General features: G+C 38.5%; 1 protein-coding gene across 2 annotated transcripts in view; it reads left to right on the top strand.

Annotated features, from left to right (window-relative positions):
• The window catches only part of Pdss2 (decaprenyl diphosphate synthase subunit 2), a 260,626-nt gene that overhangs the window by 220,764 nt on the left and 15,274 nt on the right, over positions 1-24,588 (top strand). For both annotated transcript variants that reach the window (XM_078019537.1, XM_078019538.1), the window contains one exon: positions 11,439-11,471. In XM_078019537.1, the coding sequence (XP_077875663.1) occupies positions 11,439-11,471 (33 nt within the window). The remainder of the gene's footprint in view (positions 1-11,438; positions 11,472-24,588) is intronic.

Below are 24,588 nucleotides of genomic sequence, written 5' to 3' on the forward strand. Positions count from 1 at the left end.
CGTCACTGTAGTATGCTATTTTTAAGTCCTTTGTGTATAGACCAAGGAGTGGTATAGCTGAGTCAAATGGTGGTTCCATTCCAAGTTTTCTAAGGAATCTCCATATTGCTTTCCAGATTGGTGGCAATGGATGAGTGTGCCTTTCCCCCTACATTCTTGCCCAAAAGACCTTTTTAATTTTTATTTTGAGACACAGTATCACTGAATTTCCCAGGCTATCCTTAAACTTGCAACCTCCTGCCTCGGGCTTCCTAGTAGCTGGGATCAGAGGTGTGTACCATTGTGCCTGGCTAAATTGAAGACTCTACTTGAGTTTATCTTCTACATTGAAATATATATGTTTTGTAAAGCTCTGTATGATAATGATCTTGTTCTATGAATGCCTTAGAGTCAGAGATAGGGAATGCAATTTGCAAAACATCTGAGACATTCCATTCTAAGTCTCAAGGTTACTTCTAGTACCCTTTCCAATTTTTGCATGTTATTTACCTTTCTATTTATTTTTGTGACCTTTTCCTCTCCCAGTTTTAAATTTAATTGTAAGATCCTGAAGGATAATGGCAAATTCACCTTTGAATTACCTTTAGTGCCTGGCACAGTGGCTTGCTTGAACTAATAACCCAATTAATATTTATCCAGAAGAGTGTGTATGGACCAGGCATGGTGGCCTATGACTTTAGTTCCAGTGATTTGGGGGGCTGAGGCAGGATCTCAAGTTCAAGGCTAGCCCCAGCAACATAGTAAGACCCTGTTTCAAAATTTAAAAAATTAAAAAGGCCAAGAAAGTAGCTGAGTGGTAAAGCACCCCTGGATTAAATCCCCAGTACCAAAAGAAAGTGTGTATTACTGACCTTCACTAGGTGAAGCTATTTGGTAGCATATCTGTTTGTCAAATTAAAAAACTCAAGTTAATTATAGTAGAAGTGGCTTGTAGAGAACAAGGATTTGGAAGACCTGGATTCTAGTTTGGGCTCTGCCAACCTATGTGTAACCCTAATCACATTTTCTCATGTTCTTTTTATTATTTTCTGTAAAATGATGGCATTAAACTAGGTCATTTCTAAAGTCCCTTTCAGCTCTCAGATAAACTTAAGAAATTGATCTTTTAGACAGGAGTAATTAGAATAATTAGAAAATTATTCATCTCTATTAGAAACTGATACAAGTTCTGACACTGAGAAATAGGAAAACCTTGTTCCCCATGATAGAAATCACTTATGATTTCTTACTATCAGAATGTAAAATTACTTCCTGCTCTGCCCAGACAGGTTTGTGTGTGTCCTGTCTACTCTTTTGATTTCCTGCTTGGAGACAGTGAGAATTATTGATTAGACAAGGAAGCGAGGAGATCACATTCTCTTAGTACCCGTTCAACATCATTGTGAAGCTAGGAGGAAGAACACCTCTGGGATTTTTCCTTTCAGGCCCAGCCACCTCTTCTCCATCTCTCAAAACACCCACACACACACAAACATTTTAAGATTAGATCACCCTTTTTATCACAATCTTAGGCCATGGGCACACGCACACACATGTACCCTTCACAAGAGGCAGTTAAGAACACAAGGCTGGACCCCAAAACAGCTGAAAAATATTTGTTGAGCATTGTCTCTATACTAAATTCAACAAATCCCTCCTTACCTTAATTTTAAATTTAAATTTGTAGTTGCTGAAAAATAATGATCAGGTAAAAATACTGTTAGTGAATGGGTGATTCACCCTGGGGAGGTAAAGTCATTACTCCGTTTTCATTTTGATTCCTAATAAAAGAAAGTAGAATCCTTCAGAGAACCACCAAGCTCTGTCTCTCACAGGGAGTCCAGGGGCTATTGCAGGTCAGCAAGCTTTATTTTTAATGATCCTTCTAGTTTTCTGCTGCCATTATAAGTCACCTGAAGAAATAAGAATTACTATTATATTTTCTTGGCTATTCTTGAAAGTACTGAAATGTCACTTAGGCTTGTGACATTCTGACACTGTCATAACCAGCTATAAAACACCTTAAGTATACTACATATTACCATTGATGTGCTATTTCTCATTTGTCCCTATATATCCTGCTATTGCTCCTTATTCAAAACTTAAAACAAAGACAAAGCTCGTGTGCACAAAAATAACACATGGAGATTCTTAAACAAAAAAGAACATACACATTCAGAAAGTCCACATTAATACCACAAGTGGTGTTCTTCTAGTTACCTAAGGTATTTTGATTCATTTCAAAAGGAATAAATATTTCATTCTCCTCTACCATAGAAGGTGTACATCTCAGGCACTTAAAAGAACCATATGGGGGATATTGGGGGTTGGGGTTGTAGCTCAGTGGTAAAGTGCTTGCCTAGCCCGTGTGTGGCACTGGATTCCAGCCTTAGCACCACAAAAAAATAAATAAAATAAAGGCATTTAAAAAAAAAAGAGAGAGAACCATATGTATACTGGGTATGGTGATGCATACCTGTAATCCCAGCAGCTCCAGAGGCTGAGACAGGAGGATCATGAGTTCAAAGCCAGCCTCAGCAATGGCAAGGTACTAAGTGAGACTCTGTCTCTAACCAAAATACAAAATAGGGCAAAGTGGGCTGGGGATGTGTCTCAAGCGGTAGCGCGCTCGCCTGGCATGCATGCGACCCGGGTTCGATCCTCAGCACAACATACAAACAAAGATGTTGTGTCCACCGAAAACTAAAAAATAAATATTAAAAAATTCTCCCTCTCTCCCTCCCCCTCTCTCTCTCTCTCTCTCTCTCTCTCTCTCTCTCTCTCTCAAAAAAAAAAAAAAAAATAGGGCAAAGTGCCCCTGAGTTCAATCCCCAGTACCAAAAAAAAAAAAAAAAGAACCATATGTCTAATCACAGACTATGAGATAACTCTAGGTATCTCCTAAATTAAAAATATTTCTTAAGGTTTTTTGATAAACAAAGTGCTTGACTACAGAAAATACAGCAATAAATTGGAGCTCGGATGCAGTCCATGAGTCGAGTGTTTGCCTAGCATGTGCATAGTGCTGGGTTTAATCTCCAGCATTGCAAGAAAAAAAGAAAGAAAAAGAAGAAGCATGGCATAGTGGAACACACCTGAATTTCAGCATCTCGGGAGGCTGAGGCAAGAGGATCACAAGTCATGGCCAGCCTCAGCAATTCAGTGAGAACCTTCTCAAAAAATAAAAGGAGCCAAGGATGTATGTAGCTTGGTGGTAGAGCACCCCTGGATCTAATCTCCAGTACTGCCAAAACAAAAAGAAGAAAGCAACAGTAAACTGCCTGAAGTTCATCCATAGTTTAATCTGTGGTTTAGGGATAAGAATAATACATGAATACTAGAAGTTTTGCCATTTGGGGAGCTCAGAAGAAAAAGAATTTGCAAACAGTGGGGGGAAATCAGGAAAGGGTTTGTGAAGTAGACAACATATGAAGGTCTTGTAGGAGGAAACTGAAAGCTTAGGCAAAGGAAGACATGAAAAGGTAATTTGCTGGACAGGCATTTAGTATATTCAAAGAAAAGCAAGTCTTATGATTTGAGTGGGAGCAGTGCAGGGGACAGATGAAGAATTACTCAGAAATAACAGGTATTCACAATAGCCAAAAGGCAGAAACAGCCTAATTGTTCATCAACTGATGAGTGGATAAACAAATGTGGTGTATGTATATAGTGGAATAGTGCGATATCAGTGCCTGCTTCAGCCTGGGTAAACCTTGAAAACATTATGCTAAACAAAAAAATCAAACACAAAGTGTTACATTTTATATGACTGAATTTATGTTAAATGTCTAGAATAGGTAAATCCATAAAGAAAAAAATTATATTAGTGCTGCCAGGGGCTGAGGGATGGGGAAAATGGGGAGTGAACATTTAATGGGTATAGATAGCCTTTTGAGGTGATAAAAAAATGTTCAGAACTTAATAATGGGGAAGTCTGTACAGTATTGAGAATGTATTAAATGTCACTGAATGTTGCCTTTAAACTAGTTAAAATGATCTTGGCACGGTGGTGCATGCCTATAGTCCCAGCAGATCAGAAGACTGAGAAGGATCACAAATTTGAGGCCAGGCTCAGCAACTTAGCAAGATTATGTCTCAAAGAAAATTTATATATATATATATATATATATATATATGTTGTAGATGGACACAATACCTTTATTTAACTTATTTCTTTATTTTGATGTGGTGCTAAGGATCGAACCCAGTGCCTCATAGTTGTGAGGCAAGGGCTCTGCCACTGAGCCACAATCCCAGCCCTCAAAGAAAAATTTTTAAAGGGGAAGGGTTTAACTCAGAGACATTGGGTTCAATCCCTAGTACCACTGTGGGGGTAGGGGGGGAGCTAAAATGATAACTTTTAATGTTATCTGAATTTTACCTGAATTAAAAAAGAAAAAAGATTCTGGGATGTTTGCCTATGGAAAATGAACTTGATTCCAAAATCATGAATCAAACAAGGTGGGGTAACTGGGGATGACTGTCTGGGTGCAGGTAACATGTCAACCCTGACCCAGGGCTGATACTTTTTGCTGGCATCAGAGGCCACCTCTTCAGAGGCTGTGGCGCTCAGGTGGCCAGAAATGGTAGAGTTGGTCATGCCGGCGAAGGTATGCACATTCGGCCCTGGGATAGGCAATTTTCCCAGCTGACCAGATCCCTGGAGATCCAGATCCAACCTTGTGGTTCTAGCTTTTTCTGGTACTTTTATCTTGACTCACATGCTGTGCTGGGTCACTTTACATATTCAGATATCTCTCTGAGGACAGATTAGTTATCCATCCTGATGATGAAGACTGAAAGTGTAGACTCACTTTACAAGTAGGAACCAAGTGAGAATTTCAAGAATTATAGACTTAATATTGTACATTAAAGTTATAAATGAAAGTGTTTTGGCCAAAGGAAAAAAAAAGTCATGAAGCAGATGTTGAAAGTGTTTATGTCAGTGTTAGTCTAAACTGTGTTTGAGGGAGCTCAATTTGGCTACCTTATGGGAGAAAAGGAACAGGGAGATTCACTAGAGACAAGAAGATCAGTTAAGATGCTTTGGGAAACCTGTTAAAAACAGGAGGAAATGTCCCAAAGGGTTGCCCCTAAGAATTAGAAGGTAGGGAAGTTCAGTGTAAAAGTCTTTTCAGAGAGAAAATATATAGGACAGGAAAACTGATGATACAAGATGGAAGGTATAAACTGGGAATGGGATAGTCAGAGACCAAAACCAAAACTTTGAAGCTGAATAAAAGAAGAAAAATGCCATTAATAAGAAAAGAAAAATAAAATGCCAAAACTGGTTTAAGTTAGGTTTTCAACATGGTGTAAGTGTACCATCTGTTAACAGCCATTGCCTTGGGACCTTACTACTGAAGAAACTACTCAGTTCTGCTACCAAACTGATTTCCTTGCTTATGGCCTTTCTGAGATCTGGTAGATTTTTTTTCCTTTTTCTTACTCAAGCTTTGCAACCTTAAATTTCATGTTTCTTCCAGATTCCAAGAAGGCATAGCAAGAAAAACAGGTTGCAGGGGCTGGGGATATAGCTCAGTTGGTAGAGTGCTTGCCTCGCTTGCACAAGACCCTGGGTGGTTCAGTCCCCAGTACCACCAAAAAAAAAAAAAAAAAATAGGTTGCAAAGAAATAAGAAAACCTCTGAGCTCACAATGGCGAGCATGTAGAGTGGGAAGGCCATAGTTCTGAATGGTGTTAACGTCCTTGCAGATGCTCTGTGTTCTATTCTTAGTAGACAAGAATGATTAAGATAGCAAAGAGAAGCCCTGGCTTGTACCTTTGTGTTCTGGTACCTTTCCAGTTGTTGTCACTGGGAGCCTAACAACAGAAGGTTTGCTCCTACCAATCCAAAACTCAGTGGTTTTTGCTCTAACTTCAAAGCTAGTAGACTGCTGATTGGTTACCATTTTTTTGATCTGCATACACTATACCCAAACTATTCTGCAAAGAGGGTAAAGGTATCCTTTCTCCCATTCTGTGTCCCCCCAACACCTCCTTTTTTACATATAAACTCAACTCTCTCTCTAAATACCAGTGCAAATAACCAGAGATGTATTTTCAGGAAGACCTGTGGAGTCAACATTTCTGCCAGTGTCAAAGCAAAAGACCTTTAAAACATGATTGTTTTGCAGCCATCAATGTAATCTTTTTTTTTTTTTTTCACATAAAATGATCAGTTAAAATAATTGGATGAGGGCCTGGGGATGTGGCTCAAGTGGTAGCGCGCTCGCCTGGCATGCGTGTGGCCCGGGTTCAATCCTCAGCACCACATACAAACAAAGATGTTGTGTCCACCAAAAACTAAAAAAAAATAAATATTAAAAAATTCTCTCTCTCTCTCTCCCTCCCTCTCTCTCTCCCTCCCTCCCTCCCTCCCTCTCTCTCTCTCTCTCTCTCTCTCTCCCTCTCTCCCTCCCTCCCTCTCTCTCTCTCTCTCTCTCTCTCTCTCTCTCTCTCTCTCTCTTAAAAAAAATAATAATTGAATGGTTAGTAGGGAACTGGACACTCACATAGACTCAAAGCACCCAACAGATTACTTAGTAAATATATAGGGAAGCAACAAATGAACTTAATTTCAGTAGTAATGGGACAGGCTGATACTGAGTGATTCCTGCTGTAATCAAAAGAGAAGTTATACAGTATCACCTATGTAGTTGTCTTGCCAAAAATATTTAACCTGAATCTCATCAGAAGAAAAAGACAACTGACCTGGACTCCTTCTAAAAATGTCAGCATTATGAAAGACAAAAAGGTAATGGTATGAGAGCTATTCTAGAATAGAAAGGGTTAAAAAGATGATATCCAGAGGCAATGTATGATTTTTAATTCAGTCTTCATTTGGGATCAGAACAGTTCCACAGGACACTATTGGTTCAATTTATTTATTTTTTTAATATTTTTGTTGTTGTTGTAGATGGACACAATACCTTTATTTTATTTGTTTATTTTTATGTGGTGCCAGAGATGGAACCCAGTGCCTCATGCATGCTAGGCAAGTACTCTACCACTGAGCCACAACCCTAACCCCTACTGGTTCAATTTAGAAATGTGAATATGAATTGCATTTCAAATAATATTATGATAAAGGGCAAACTTGTCAGATGTGATAATGGGCTTGTTGACATCATTATGTAGGAGCATATCTTGTTCTCATAGAGTATTTAGGGATGATCATGATGATGTCTTCAATTTACTCTTAAATAACAAATTGTCCTATCTAAAGAGAGATGGATGATAAAATGTTAGCAACCAGTAAACCTAGGTGGAGGGCAAATGGCTGTTCATTTTATTCCTTTAACTAAAAAGTTGGGGGAAGGGAAATAGTTTGCCTTGGAGGTTTAAAAAAGAAAATCCTTAAAAGTGACTTAATCCAAAATTTAGCTGGTAACATTTGGGAAGAATAACCTAATAAGTAGAAATGATCAGCCTCTAGCAATTTCTGGACTCCCTGCTGTTCGAATATTAGTTTTCTGCATTTAGAAAAAGGTGTACCCATATCCAACTTTCAAGTCCAGATAATAGTAGTTGGAAATTGGAAACAGTTCATTTATGTCATCCAATCCTTCTTTGTTACCTGACTTATAAAAAAGCATTTGTTTCTTAAAGTAAAAGACCACATTGTACATCCATTACTTACCAACAGGGAATCTGTCTGCTTTTGGTCTGCAGAGCCCGGCATATAAACCTTTGGAATTAATCCCTTTGTGTATCCTCTCAATCAGAGTGCTGGCCCTTTTTTGCTTTTGTAGGGAACATTGTTTTACAGCGCTCGCCATGGCTGTCTGAGGAGGCCTCCAGTGTCATAGCACTGGCATGCTCCCTTGTCTATTCGCACATTTTTTAAAGATAAAACAAGGTTCAAACCACACATTCTCTGTGAACTGCTAAAGACTGGGAAAATTTACTTTCTTTTCTCATGACCTGGATTGACGAGAAGCACACCTACAGGAGGCAAAGAGATGAGTGAATCCCTTTTAAAGACCTTCGTAATGAAGCCCTCGGGGAATTGCCGTGTACGGAGGCGAACAGTGTAGCAGAAAGAGGTACAGGGCTGCTGCTGTTGGAATACAGTCTGCATTTATTTTATATCAGCCTATTTTGGGTCCCAGTAAGAAAGTTATTTTAATACTATCTTGCTCTGCTAGAAATATACATGATAAGTGGCAGATGTCAGAAAGGGGGTGGGGGAGTTACAGTACTGCATTCTCCTTGACACTTAAGGAGTTTATATAGTTGTTCTCTTTTAGCCTTTGAAGTCAACACTGATGCATATAGAAACGTAAGTAGGAAAGGACATTAGATAGTGACCAGACCAATGATCCTCAAACAAGACAGAATCCCATGGATAGGAGTTTGGGAATCTGCATTTTTCACAAACTGCCCAGGTGATTCCAAGACAGCTAGTCCAGTGTGGAGAGAGCCCAGCACTTGGGAACTTCTGGTCTGATCTGGAACTCTTACTTTATAAACAAAGAAATGCAGACCCGTTTAAAAAAAAAAAAAATTTAAAGGGCTGGGGATATAGCTCTGTTGGTAGAGTGCTAGCCTCACATGCACAAGGCCCTGGGTTCATCCCCAGCACCACACACACACCAAAAAAAAATTAATCCAATTAAGGCCTAGAAAATGTATCTTCTGGCCCCTACCATGTTCCTCTTCCATGGAGGTCACAGTGCCTCTTGGAGTGGTCACAATTAAGATCTTAGGCACTTATTTTTCTCAGAAGACAAGGCCTTACTGCCTGAGCTTGGAGGGGTACATCCTGAAGTCCTCCTGGAGGTTTCCTGACTTCTATTCCAGGCCCTTCTTATTGCATCTCGAGGCTGTCCCAGAGCAAGCACTGAATTATGCTAAGGCTGCTAAATTGTTCTTCTCTGTCTTGTCCTTTTATTGTTCACTTTTCATAGAATATTCAAAGTGATTTTCTATAGTTGGAAGCTTAGAAAATATTCTTTATTCAATATGGATAAAGTTATTTGTAAGGTATTGGCTAACGGCTCCACATTAGCTGTATCATCCCTTTAAACCATAATGTCTAGCTTTCCTATGAATAGTGTGAGTGAAATGAATTTTGCTTCATAAGTTTCCTGAATAGACAGTTACATAAGTGAAACATATGAAGAAAAGACATTCATCTAGGCATTCAGTCATTCAGATACTGATCTCAACATGAGGTAGTGTAAACAAGACAAAAATTTTCCTGCTTTCATGAAGCTTAAGTTCTAGAGAAAGATTTCTTTGAAGCCTATCTAAAATATAAAATAATGCAAATAATTAAAATAATATTGTGCAACACTCTAGAATATAAGCTCTATGAGGACAGGGATTTCTTCTCTTCTGTTTTTGACTACATCTCTAGAGCCTCAGTAGTGCCTGACTTAAAGACCAAGCATGTTGCAGAAGTGCTGTTGCTGAATTTTGGTCACAAGCAATCCATGGATTATTCATAGGATCAAGGCTAGTACATGTTTGCACAATATCAAAGTGAGTGACTAGGTCCTAAGCAGGGCCTACAGATATGTTCTGGGCTACTCCTGGCTTCAGAAGTTTCCATGGTGAGGGAGGAGATTTTCAGTATAGGCAAAACAACTTCATTCTGGGAAACGATGCCCATGTACAAATAGACAGAAAATATCTGAGCAGAAAAGAATAGCCTGGTTTTAAATTTTTGGTAAGAATGGATTCCTTCCTATGTTGTGATGCATCTCAATACTAAGTTCAGACTCTTTTCAGTCTACTAGAAACCCTATATCCCTAAAAAATCTTTAAAGAGCAGACTGATGACTCTGAACCCTTTTGTAAATATTATATCGATTTTGAGACTTTCTGTCTCATTGAAATGTTCCAATCAAAATTTCAGAGTGTTTTGTGGTGGTGCCAATAGCTGTGGGTGAGCAGTGGCTAACTACAGTTTCTTATTCTGAAAGAAGAAAAATATTGTAGGCATCTGTGGATAAATTTTCAAAAGGTTATAAAGAAGCAAGAAATGTCAGACAATGTAATAAACATTTCCTTTTCTCTCAAGGGATATTCTGCCTAGTTTAATTACTGGGATAATGTAATTTTGGACTCAGGAACAAAGTGGTTCTAATATCTAACCAAGAGCAGTGAAGTGCTCTTGTTCTGTGTAGAGGTGATAGAAGTTTTATTCTGAAGTCTGCAAAACACAATTTGACCTGCCGGCAAAGGTTAATACATTGTTGTCTCTATTAAGATTTGAAATATTACACATTTGTATGTATTATTCAATAACAACTAAAAATATTCTTAAGTCAAATTTGACCTCACACAGAATATCTCTTTCACCTCCTTCCTCACCCCACCCCCATGCCTCTGGGGCTGGCAGTCAGAGCCAAGGCTTCATGCACTAATCTAAATGCTAAGCACTAAACTACACCCCCAGCCAATACCTCCTCTTTTCTTTCCTATCCTCATCCTTAGTATGAGTGGGTGGATTGGTGGGGATCTTTCAACCCACAGCAATGTAAGAAAAATTACACCAAGACATGTGAGAAACAATTGACCCCACAGATTACTTACAAATTGAATAGGACTTGGAGATCTGTCTACGGAGTGATCTGATAGTTGTGTTAACCAAATGATCAAATTAATAGCAGTACCAAGAGTGGGACCACCTGACATTTTCTGCCATCTGAACTGATGAAGTATGTAATATTCCACAAAGTGTTCTTGCCACAAATGTTTAACCTAAATCTGAGCAAGCTTCCCCAGAACCAACTATTCAGTTTACAAGCAAAACAGGGAAATTAAATAACACAATAAAGATAAAATAAGAGAAATTTTAAATACAGTCATCCTGGTATCCTCAAAAAATCATGAAAAGAAGTTAATGGCTTTTATTTTCATTTCATGAAAAGGGGTGGGGGGCACTAGTCCAATTTAAAAGGCCAAAGGAGACATAGAAAACAGATCTAATGGGTCAATCTTGATTTATTCTGTTTTGTGGGGAGAAAAGATACGAAAGATATTCCTGGAACCATTAGGGAATTTGAATATGGATTGCATGCTAGATGATATGACATTTTGTTAGTTTTTGAGTCAGATAGTGGTCATGTGATTATGTATGAGCTTTCCTGTGTATACAAGATATGTGCTGTAGTGTGTAGGGGTAAAGAGTTATGGTGTCTGCACCTGTCAAATCCTAATGGAGTCCTTATGTGCTCCTTGAACTGTTCTTTCAACTTTGCTTTATGTTTGAAATGTATGCGTGTATGTATATATGTATAATATATATCATATATATTAGAACATAATATGATATACACATATTAGAGAGAGATCACTCAATATGTGTGTGTATATGATCAACGTATGTATATATTGAATAGAGAAGATGGAGAAAGGAGAAAGAGTTGACTTTTATTCTTTGATAAACAAAAGTTATAAAACACTAAATAATTTTTAAAGAACTAACAAATTATTTTCTATTTTAGGCTCAAGAAAAAGGAAGATTAAACTATGCTAAGGTAGGTAGATTTTTATACATGCTATATAGTTTTATGCATTTCTATTTGGTGTTTGGTGTTTGTTTATATTTGAAAGATAAAAAGAGGCTCATTACATTTCAAGCTGAGGAACATTTCCTATTAAATAATAGTCATTAGTAAGTAGAATTAGATTTATTTAACAATAATTGTATCTCTGAGTGAATGCCTGTTATATTCCAGGCACTGTATTAGGTATTGAGAATACAACAGTGAACCAAATAAAATCTTCCCCTTCAGGACATTTACAATCTAGAGGGGGGAAATAGATAACTAAATAAACAACTAAATAGATGATCATGATGTCAGGTAGTAGTAATTTCTATACAGAAAAATAAACAGTAAGATCATTAATTATTGTTAGGAAGAAAACCATGGCCTATGATGAAAGACAACTTTTGGTGCCATCAAGAATCCCCAATATCCATTTTGTTGCTATAAACAAAATGCCTAGGGTGGGTAGATTATAGTTGATAAAAGTTTATTTGCATATAATTCTGGAGGCTGGGAATTCTGAGAGCATGGTGTTGGCATCTGGTGAGGACTTTTTACCCCATCATAACATGGTAGAGGTCATCACAGGTTAAGATAGAGCGAGTATGCTCTCAGGTCTCTCTTCTAATGCCATCATGGGGGTCCCATCCTCATGACCTCATCTAATTCTAATTACCTCCTAAAGATTCTACTTCCAAATATCATTAACATATGAACTGGAGAATTAAGTTTCTAACACGGGGACTTTTGGAGAACACATTCACCACAGCATTTGGGAAGTGCTATACAAGACAGACTCAAACCCTAACAGGCACAAGTTCTCCCATCACCTGTAGAGCTTGTAAAGACACACACCTAGGTACCACTGAATCATACTCTTTTACCAAGAATAAAATCCCCAATGGGGTCAGGTGCAGTGGCCCACTCCTGTTATCCCATCTTCCCAGGAGGCTGAGGCAGGAGGATAGCAAGTTCTAGGCCAGCCTGGGAAGTCTGGACTCTGTCTTAAAATAAAATTTTAAAAAGGGTGGTAGGCCAGGCATAGTGATGCAAGTTAGTTATCCCAGCTACTCAGGAGGCAGAGGCAGGAGGATCATAATTTTGAGGCCAACATGGGGCAATTTAGCAAGACCCTGTCTCAAAATAAAAAGAGGATGTAGCTCAGTGGTAGAGCGCCTAGTGTGTACAAATCACTAGTTCAATCTCTGATAACCCCTCCCCACCAATAAAAAGAAAAGGTCCTGGTGAGAACAGAGTGGGACGGAGCAAGCTGGATTGATTTCTTCCCAAAAAATTCTGACCCAGAACCCTAGCCAAAAGCTGCTGTAGGAGTTCAGATGTCAGTGTGCCAGTGCAGGCCCATGAACACACTTGGGTCACAAATAGAACATTTAGTCAATGTTTGGCATACATTTGTCTGCTTGGCGAAAGGAACATTCTAGCTATCTGATTTATAGAACAATCTGGAGTATCCAGAAGGTGAGCACACCTGCACTCCAAAGACAGGAACAAAGAAATATGACCCAGAAAAGCTTTGCTTGCCATGGAACCACCAGAATCCACATAAACCTATCCAGGATTGACCTGGAACCTTCCACTGATAATTCCAGAGGTGCATATCCATGGTTCTGTGCCTTTTATTCTCCTTTCCTCACTGCAAAGGCATCTCTCCTTTTATCTGCCTCATAAACTTTTTTTTTTTTTTTAATTCAGGGGAACTTAACCACTGAGCCACATCCCCAACCCTTTTTGTTTTTTATTTTGAGATAAGGTCTCACTAAATTGCTTAGGGCCTCCCTGAATTGTTGAGGCTGACTTTGAATTTGCAATCCTCCTGCCTCAGCCTCCCGAGCCACTGGGATTACAGGCATGAGCCACTGTTCCCAGCTGCCTCATAAACTTTTGCCTCCTTTAAGAAAAACTAGAGGGATTGAGGATGTAACTCAGTGGTAGATTGCTTACTAACATATGCAGGACCCTGACTGAGTTCAATCCCTAGTACCAAAAAGAGAGAGAGAACAAACACAAACTCCACACCAACAGTCTCTCCCACTAGTAATACCCCACACTGGAATAATACACTGTTTCTATCCATTGGCCTACACCAACACATCATTCTCACCCACAGTCTATAGTTTATACCTGCTCTATCCTTGGTGTTATACCTCTAGTCCTTTTTATTTATTCTCTCTCCTGTTGTTGACTGTCATCCCACCAGTCAACCATGTGAGAAATTGCTCCTACCTCCTCATTCCTGAATTCCATGACCATGTATGTTCTTTGTTTTCTTGAATCTGATCTTTCTTCTTCTGGGGTGGGGTGGGGTAGGGAAATGGGATTTAGACCCAGGGGCACTTTACTACTGAGCTACATCCCCAGTTGTGGTTGTTTTTTGTTTTGTTTTTGTTTGGGGGTTTATATTGTTGTTGTTATTGTTTGTTTGTTTGTTAAAATCTGAGTAAGTTTTGTTGAGTCTGGTCTCAAACTTGTAATCCTCCCACCTCGGTATCCCAGATTGCGGAGATTATAGACATGCCCCATCGTGGCCAGCTAGTCTTTCTTTTTGATCTCTCCTTCATTGCTCATGTCTAGTCTTTGCATCTGAATCACTGAAAAACCTACTGCCTGATCTCAGTGCCTTTCTTTTGTCCCTACAGATTTATTATCAGACAGAATATTTATCTAAACTACAAGTCTAACACTTTTGTTCTCCAGATTAAATACCTCTGCACTGGCTCCATGTTGCCTATATGGCATTCAGCTTGCTAGATTTACATAGACAGGGCTGTGGTAGCCTAACCCTACAGGGATTTTCCAGCTTTATCTCCCATTCTGCTCCAGCAAGACCAAATTACATAATACAGACTATTTCTGTTCTCTGTGCCTTTACTCATGTTGTCCACTGTGTTTGGAAGGCTCTTCCCTTTTTATCTGGTCCCCTCTGCTTACCTATAATGGTTAATTTAGAGTCATCTTCTCTAAGGAGGTCTTTCAATTTCCCAGACTACATTAGGTGTTTCCTGACTTCATTAATACCCTGTGCGTCTCTGACATTGCACTTTCTCTGTAATACTATAATGATCCATTTATGAAGCAGACCATGGACTGTGAGCTCTTCAAGGATAGGGACAATGTTCTTCTGGCCTATGTAAACCTGGATACAAGTACTTAGCATTTAGTAAGTGGTGAATAAGTGACTGAGGAGAGGGCTTGAATCAGAAAATAGAAAAATGAAGAAAGTTGGGAAGAAGTAAACTGCAGGAGATAATCTGCTCAATGCAGAGAGGAAAGGAAAGCTTTTGACAGGTATCAGCAAGGTTAAGAAGATTACTTAGGAAGGTTGTAATAAACTAGTTTGCAGATAAATCCTGAGATTTTACTGTGGTAGTGAAAGAAAACAAATATGAGAATAAAAGGGTAAAGAAAAAGAACATTTTGTTCAAGAGCCCTATTGAGCGTTGATGCTTAGTTATGACTCAAAGAACATCTCTGAGGTTTCTTATCACAGAAGCCCTTTGACAATGGAAGAGAAGATTTCCATTGGAAAATGGAAAAGAAGAAAATATGGTATACAGATAACAGCATTTCTGGGCCTAGTATGGCTCCAGCACCAACTCACTGAAAAATCTGGTATTGGTCACTTAATCTCCTTGATTTTTCCTTAATTTCCCTCAATATAAAAGGAACAGTTGAGAATACTGCTGTCCTACTGTCCAGCCCATTCCAATATATATATAATATATATATATATATTTTTTTTTTTTTTTTGGTGGGGGAGGCTGTTGCTGGGGACTGAATTCAGGGCCTTGTGCATGCAAGGCAAGCACTGTACCAACTGAGCTATATCCCCAGCCCACCCATTCCAAACTTTCATTAGGCAACATTCTTTTTTTATATATTTATTTTTTTTAGTTTTAGGTGGATACAATATCTTTATTTTATTTTTATGTGGTGCTGAGGATCGAACCCAATGCCTTATGCATGGTAGGTAAGCATTCCACCACTGAGCCACAACCCCAGCCCAATCAGCACCATTCTTATCCTAAGTACTGCTGAGGTCCAGACTCACTTCTTCATCTGCCCCAGCCATATTTATATGTGTAACATGTTCAAGGCACCACGCTGGTGCTAAGACCACCATGAACAAGACTACCAGCACCACAAGCTTCCTTGATTCAGGCCTCCCTATTTAGAGCAGCCACTCCCCCTTTGCCCTGTCTTTTCCTTAACATTTGTTATGATCTAAAATTTCATTTTTGTTTAATTGATTGTTTCTTCCTTCTTCAGTAGAATGTAAGAGCTTGAGAGCAACAGCCTTGGCAGCCTCCTTCATGTGCCTCACACTCCCAGCACAGGCTGACACCGAGGAGTGCTTGACAAATGCCTGGACATAAATGTGGCTTTAGTGTTATGGTAGGAGAAGAACAGGAGGCTAAGAGGTCTGGGATCAATGACTGTAGGCTCAAATTAGCTATTTTAGGAATATATTGGTGGGCCAGATGCAGTGACACACACCAGTAATCCCAGAAACTTAAGAGGCTAAGGCAGAAGATTCACAATTTTCAACACCAGCCTGGACTCCTTAGCAAGACCCCTGTCTCAAAAAATAACAAGGGCTAGAGATGGAGGTCAGTGGTAGAACATTCCTGGGTCCTACCCTCAGTACTGAAAAAAGAAAAAAAGCTGAGAGTGGTGTCGCATGCCTCTAATCCTACTATTTTAGGAGGCTGAGGCAAAAGGATGACAACTTTGAGGCCAGCCTCAGTAACTCAGAGAGGCCCTTAGCAACTTAGTGAGACCCTGTCTAAAAATAAAAATGGGCTGGGGATATAATTTAGTGGTAAAGCACCCAAGTTCAATTCCCAGAACCAAAAAAAAAAAAGAGAGAGAGAGAGAGAGAGAGAGAATTTATTAACTGCATAATATGGTCCATTCTAATATGGCCTAAGTTTGCCTTCCCAAGTACGCAATGACTATATTTCTTTTACCAGTAAATAGAAATCTACCCCCTTAAATTTCTACTGCTATTCTGATAATTAAAGACATAACACAGCTGGTCAGGATTGATTTAGTAATTAATCCAGACCTTGCCATCCTTGCACAGCCTTAAATCCAGGTAACATGGGGGGAAAGATTATGTGGAGTAACAGAGAAGTCTTCAGGGGACAGCTTACAGTATTGTCTCTTAAGCAGTGCATTCTGGGCCCTTGTATCACATTTCATGACCCCAGGTCTCCCCGTCTGTTTTGTGTGGTCTCACTGCTCATGATGCTCACACTAACTAATGCAGGCATCATGCTTGGTGGCTTAGGGTTCCCCTGGTAGGTGATCTGTAAGATGATATTGGAAAAACTCAGCAGCCATTTCAGTAGACTGTGGTGAAATTTATTTGTTGCCAGAAACGTTTTTATTTCCGAGAGATGAGTATTTACCCAAAAGCCAAATTTGAAAAAAAAAATTTCAAAAAATATAGAAAATTATTTCAGTTGTGTGCTCTAGCTTTATATGCCATCACATTTTGTCAGTCTCACATGATGAGGAAGTCGGGTAGAGGTAATCGTTTGAAAATCAGTCTCGCTGGATCTCCAGAATGTCTGTCACATTCAGCAAAACACAGTGGTCTGGACTCGAACACTCAGATAAGAAGTTGAATTACTTTTTAACTGAGATCCCATTGCAGTGGATCCTGGGTATGAATGCTTTACACTGCTTTAGTGGCTTTCATCCTAAAATATCAAACACTTGACAACTATTACTTCCTAAAGTCTCTCCTTTCCTCCTAGGATAGTTAACAAAGCCCCCCACTGCTGAAGCCCTCCTGCTGGGACGGTGGGCAAGGATGGAAGCCATCTCACTGTATAAGGCAATTCTAGCTTTTAATATGGAAAAACAAAGAACATCTTATCTATTTAAAACTGAAAAAAAATTATTTAATGGAGTATATTCACCAGAAGTGAATTGGATGCTACCGGTTTTGTGCTTGTACACAATGCTGTGGAGGTCTTAATTACAGTGACCTGTCTGCAGCCCTGGGTGCTCTCTTAGATTATCCCTTGTTCCTTATGCTACTGGCCCCAAGATGAAGCACTGTGGATTGAGTTCAGTGCTAGAGGGAAGAGTGCCACCTATTGAATTGTAGGAATTCTTGGGTGTGCTTTGGGGACTGACGGAGAAGCCTCTCAGACCACGTTCACACTTGGTTTGCTATGGTAACTAATATATATGTCTAAAAGAAAACGAATATGTTGACTACTCTTGCTTAGAAAAACATCTACAAACGTCTGTGTATTTTCCCCAGCTGGAGCCGAGCGTATGCCTGTAGTTTAGCCTACTGCTACTTGAAATAACCATGCTGCTAAAAGACTGAGGCAGATGGTATTTTTACCACTTCAGGCAAAACATGGCACCTATGGTTCGACTCTCTACAATTTTAATTTTTTAACATTTTCAAAATGGCTTGTTTAAATACCTCCATCTCAGAGACATAGACTTTTTCCAGTTTCTTTTTAATAATTGTTTCAGCTATACAGAAATGAAAAAATATCACTTGGTGAAAACCAGGCCCCCTCACCATTGTGGAGTCTGCCTTCTGTTCATTCTTTCCCAAGTGCCTAAGACTGTGCCTCAACTGGACTTTGACATTCTTGCTAATTTTGCCACACTCTAAATGGTTTATAATAGCTTGCTTTATATTTATCTTTGCTTTACTTGGCATTTCATATCACTTGCCCCATGACTCAATACAGAAAAGTGAATTTAGTTTTTTAAATGTCTTCTTAGGAGGTTCGTTCTAAGAACAGAACAGGGCTCAAGGTTAAGCTCTCTGTAAACAGAGATTGCACAGATGTTCATTCTGCAGGCATTCAGTTCCCAAACAAGTGCAAGAGAGATTATTTAGAAGGATGGGGTTTTGGACTCACATTGTCTCCTAGAATTGGCTCAAGGTTCCAGGGTGGCACGTTCTTCTGGCTCTGTCCTGCTGTGCATCTCAGTTATCAGCGCCAAGCAGCTGCTGCTCTCCTCTACTTAGCCCACCCCAAAAGTCCTTGCCCATTTTGTTTTATTACAAATGCATTTGTTTTGACTACACATTAAGATTCTCTTCCTACCACAAACAGTGATATCTATAGACATCTGAACTTGCATGATCACATGTCATCACTTCCTTTAAGAAGACAAAGAAGGGGCTGGGCTTGTGCCTCAGTGGTAGAGTGCTCACCTAGCATGCATGAGGTGCTGGGTTCGATCCTTAGCACCACATAAATGAGATATTGTGTCTACCAAAAACTTAAGAATAAATATTTTTTTTAAAAAAAGGCAAAGAATATTTCCTCTCATGACATGATTCTCCTGGCCAAGGTTTGCCCTGTTAGCCATTTCTTCTTTCTGTCTTACATCAAAGCTTCAACCATTTCGCTGTATACTGAGTCTACAATGCTACTTTTTTGAACCTCGAGTATAGAAAAATGTTTTCTAAATGTTATTGTTCTTTCTTTACAAAGGCAGAATCACTTTATTTGCTTATTTATTTATTTATGGCAGATAATTTTTGCAGCTCACTTTCCCACAACCATAGCTAACTGGCTTTGAGAATTTTTCACATTGGCACATTTAGAGACCAGATGTTGCTGTGTTTTCTCTCCCCTGTACCCTTTTCTTGGCCAGATGCTGCCTCTTCTTTCCTGGGATTTTACATTAGCTGCTTTGGTAAAATATTCCATTCAAATCACTTTAAGCACTAAATCATCTCATTTCTTCTGGCCTCTTGAAGATGTCCTAACATTTAGCATTTCTGTTTTAGTGGTAACTATGGAGACTATTCAGAAGCATGGGCCTTCCCCTTTCCTATCTTGTTCCTAAAGAACTTGTAGTATAGTAGATAAGATGTTTATAGCAGAATTTAAAGAAAAAATCAAAATGCCATTATGACATGGGTGCAACTATATAAAATCTTATATGCTCAATAAAGACTGGAAGACAACATGTAAAATGAAAATAAAGCCATTAAAGTGATAACATTTAATCATGTTTTAAATAAGAGACACATTGTACTTTTTAAAGATTTCTATTTTCTAAGTGTAGTCTCTGATTTGAATTGGAATTTTTTCAGATTTTGACCTAAGCTGGTGAGAACTGAAAAATAAAGTGTCTGAAATCATGTTTTATTGAGGTAACCAAATTTAATTCTAGTCTTCTAAAGAATTAATTGCTTCTATGGCAATAGACAGAAATGCACATTTGGGAGATGTCATTTTTGTACACTGTGAATTTCTGTGCTGGTCCTGCAGGAATAGTGGAGGGGCTAGAGGACAGTTCAGGAAGATGGAAGCCTGGTATACTGAACATACATTGTGAATGTTGATCTTGTGTCCTGCCCACAGGGAGAGGCACCAGAACTGCCATCTGACATTTTTAAATGCCCCACTCCTATTTCCTTAAAAATTAGATTAAACGAGTTATTTTTCTTTTGGCAGTCATATTTTGGAGAAATGTTTTTCCTTACAGCAATAATGAATAAATCTCTTTCATCTATTTTGCAAAACAATATTTAAGTCAGTTTTTGTAACTACTGCTTTGACTTCAAATCTCCTGCAAAATGCCATTATTGATGATAAAAAATAATCACTGGTCAATTTATGCCCATAGCAAAGCATAGAAGCTTTTGTATACTAATTGGAACCTTCTATCAAAAACAAATTCTAGTTGGGCAGAGTGGCTAATGACTGTAATCCCAGCTACTCAGAATGCCAAGGCAGGAGATCAAAAGTTCAAGGCCAGCTTCAGCAATTTAGCAAGTCCCTATCTTAAAAAAAAAAAAAAAAAAAAGGCCCGGGATATAGCGCCCTTAGGTTCAACCCCCAGTAGTACACACATACACACACATAAACTCTAATCACAGATGAAATAATCAATATTTTAAAACAGAGTTATGTCTTATTATAAGTCCTGTGGACATTCCCTCCTTCCCCATCATTAAGCTAGCTTTTTTCCTCTTTAAGTCTCTGAGTATATCATTTAGCATTTGTCCCCAGTGACTATCATCTTGCTTTGATGATCTATTCCTCTAATTCTTAATGTTATTTTAAAATTAGATTCTTGTTCTCTGAGGTGCTAGCAATCCCACACACCTCAGTGGCATCAACAGATTTAATGATCATAATCTCTGATCCCTTGTGGATCATGAATAAAATTATTAAATGATTTCAACCATAAGCCTCTTTATAATATCATAAAATATGCCACCCTCTCAGTTGTTAGCCCAAATATCATTAATACAATTTGAATATAAGCAATTATAAATCTCTTATTTTTCTTCAAATTATAGTCCTAGATGTTGATCTTCGATTTAAAATGTTATACATACTATGTTAAATTGTTTAGCTCATGGCAAAAATATTAGTGGGACAATTGCTCCTTTTTTTTTTTTTCCTGGTGGTACTGGTAATTCAATCCAGGAGCATTCTATGTCTGAGCTACATTATCAGCCCTTTTTTATTGCTGTTGTTTATTTTGAAACAGGATATCATTAAATTGCTGAAGCTGGCCTACAACTTGTGATCCTCCTGCCTCAGCCTCCCAAGTAGTTGAGATCACAGGCATGCACCACCTTGCCCAGCTCCCATTCTTAAATTAACCATTTTTATTTACTTGCCCCTAAAAAAATCACTTATGTACATGTTAGCTAACATTTATCAGGAAGGTAAAATAGATTTAGATTATTGGTGAAGATTCAGTCTTGATTCTAAGCCTGAATGATGTCTTGGTTTGCTCGATTTTGAATCCTGAGGGTTTACTTGGTGGCACATTGTAAATATCCAATAAATATTTGTTCAAAAATTGTTAAATGAATAAATGACCCAAGATATCCCACATGTTTATGCCTATACCCTATTCTTCTAAGTCACAAGGCATATTTGACTCTACCTTTGTTCCTATTATTTCCCACCAAGTACATATGTTGATTTATTTATTTGTTCATTTATTTATTTGTGGTCCTGAAGCTGGAACCCAACATCTCTGCACACTAAGCAAGCACTCTTCCACTGAGCTCCATCGCTAGCCCTCTCCCCAAGTGTGTATTTAATCAAGTGGCTACATCCTCAAAGCCTTGCCTCCTCTGGGTTGAAACAAAGATTGAATTGGGGTAATCTTTGGAATCTCAGCCTAGAAGCTAAGAATGCCCTCTAGGCTGGTTGTGTGGGTGGATGGCTGCACTGTGGGATTGCTGGATTCAATTATCACTCCCAGTTTGTAGTGCCAAGAGCCACCTGTGCACAGGGAGAGCCTCGGTGCCTTTATGTAGAGGATGGAGCCTTCTGGCCCCATGAAAGAGCCTGCTTAGTCCATTAAAACAGTTGTTAAGTAGAACTGAAGGGAGAGCTCTTTCCTCATCTTAAAATAAAGAGGAGAGGCTGTGTTTTCCAAAGTTATAGTTTTTTAATAATTAAGATAAAAGAGGCACTTCTGTGTTGCTACTGAGTATAGTATTATAGTCATTACCTAGATTTATATTTTCAAGTTCATCCTTAATTTTACAATCTGTGTTTGTACAGAATCAAGGAGTTTTGAAATTTCAGGCTCTCTGGTCCATCAGAAAGCTATGATATCTTTAGTGGTCCATCTGAAGCCCTTCCCCCAATGTGTCCTGTGCAGGGTGTGCAGGCACACTCAGCCTCCCCATTACCACATCAGAGTACTGGTCCTTGGTCATGTACCTTAAATATCTTTCCTGCAGTAACGAGGTTGCTGTGCCACTTGATTTTTCAAGCAAATTATGGAGATAACAGTAGAGAACACAGGACTTGCAGTGTAGCTGAGTGATGTGTATCTCTTTCTCCCAAGTGCTTGACTTGCTGGCTTGAGGAGAGGTCTTGTCTAGTCCAGAGCATAATAAAGCCAAAGCCATACTCAGAAGATTAGTGAGGGCATAGCACAATGATGCCCCCTATGGAAGATCACCTGTTTTATCCCAAAGGAAATCATGCTAACCTGTATCTTTGATCATTCCTGACAAGATTTATGGGTACCTGTTCAGGAAAGATTGTAGGCCCCTGTGTGCTGTGCTTTAAAAGACATGACACTATATATATGTTTTTCAGTGTGCACTGTATTCAAGACACTAAGAGCTTCATCAGATGGTTCTATCAGATTCTTTCTCTGAATCTCCTCAGGGAACCTAACAGTGTTCATGAAGCTATTATCTCACATAGTCAAGATTCTCCCCAGGTGTTTGACTCCCCATTGTGTGTTCTTCACCACACTGCTTTTCAAGGTGCTTTACATATATACTACAAAAATAAATTCTGTGCAGGCTCTGGTCTTCTAAGCATCCGAAAATGGTGTGTGCTACTCTATAATGTAAAGTAGTTCTGACCTAATAAATGGATTTATATTTTCTGACCCCATGCAATAATTATTGTGACTTTTTAAAGCTGGTTAGCATTTTTCACTCTTCCCAGAAAGTTTTATAGATATACCTCTTAAAACAAGTTCTGATCACCATCTTCTTAAAGGAGACAAGGATCCAAATCAACAAATACATCTTCCATAACACTGCTCTGTACAGACTCTGTACATCTGCAGGAGTTGTTCATCTTGCAATGTCATTACACCTCTGTGGCACCTAGAGTAACTTCCTCACCCCATATGCCAATTCTTGTGTTCACCCCAAGTCTGATATATATGTGTATATATATATATATATATATATATATATATATATATATATATTTCATTGTCATTATTCTTTTTTTTTTTCAAGAGAGAGTGAGAGAGAGAGAATTTTTTTAATATTTATTTTTTAGTTATCGGCAGACACAACATCTTTGTTTGTATATGGTGCTGAGGATCGAACCTGGGCCGCATGCATGCCAGGCGAGCGCGCTACCACTTGAGCCACATCCCCAGCCCTGTCATTATTCTTAGTTATGTAAAGTTTTTCTGTTGTTTGAGGTGCTTTCTTATGAAGTCATGAAAGTGTTTGAAGTTCATCTTACATCATGCTAGGATATTAGTAATCTAGGGTCATGTGGGGTTGATAGTTTGGGGCCAGTGGTCCCCAGCTATCAGTAGTGGATTACTAAAGCAAATGAAAAATTGGGACATGAACAGATTAAAAGAAATTTATACATAAAATGTGAGTTCAAGTAAAATCATAGAAACCTAAACTCTATCTTATGTAGTTTATGTATTCCTCAAATAACCTCCAGAACTATGATGCTTACATGATGTGAGTGCTCTTATCCCAAAGTATCCTTTTTAATTAAATACTAGTGTAGTATTTGTCTTGAGATTACAGAACTGACTATTTATTCCTCCTAAAAAAGTTACAAGCAAGAGCTGGGGTTGTGGCTTAGCTATAGAGCATTTACCTAGCATGTGTGAGGCCCTGGGTTCAATCCTCAGCACCACATAAAAATAAATAAGTAAAATAAAGGTATTGTGTCCAACTACAACTAAAATATAATTTTTTTTTTTTAAAGTTACAGGTAAGAGTGGCTTATTGCTGCAGTCTATAGCCTATGACACGTTTGCCTGTTGAATTTCTATTACACAGTTTACTAAAAAGCTCAACGGTCCCAGTTGTGTTCTTTGAATCACAATGTGTAGAAGGAAGTTCCTCTTTGGAATATGATACTTAAATTAAAAATGAACTTTGAACCAGAATGTTGATAAGCTGATGATTATTTATAAAAGCATGAAAACAATTTGGAAGACATGATAACCAAGAAGCAAGGATTGCTTTTCCTTTAGAATTAATCCTGAATTGAACATAATTTCATATTACTAACCTCAAATTCACAATCTATTAAATGTTGATGGCATTTTATAAATTCAGAATTGAACTATACATCTTGTCACATTTAATTTCATTCTAAAATCAGGCTCTTCTGTCTGCTCATGCCATGAGTTACAAATTGATCTCTGCTCCTTAAAGTAGCATGCAGCACTATGCCTGAATTTTTCTCTGCCATGGGGTCAACAATTTAGGTCAATTTTGATTGCACCAGTAAGAATTGTTATATTCACCAAGTCATATATCCACATAAACATACATACGCAGGCATGTATGTACATGTGTATGTGCATTTGTATATATTGTTGG

This window comes from Ictidomys tridecemlineatus, chromosome 8, assembly GCF_052094955.1.
Source record: "Ictidomys tridecemlineatus isolate mIctTri1 chromosome 8, mIctTri1.hap1, whole genome shotgun sequence".
Classification (NCBI taxonomy): Eukaryota; Metazoa; Chordata; class Mammalia; order Rodentia; family Sciuridae; genus Ictidomys; species Ictidomys tridecemlineatus.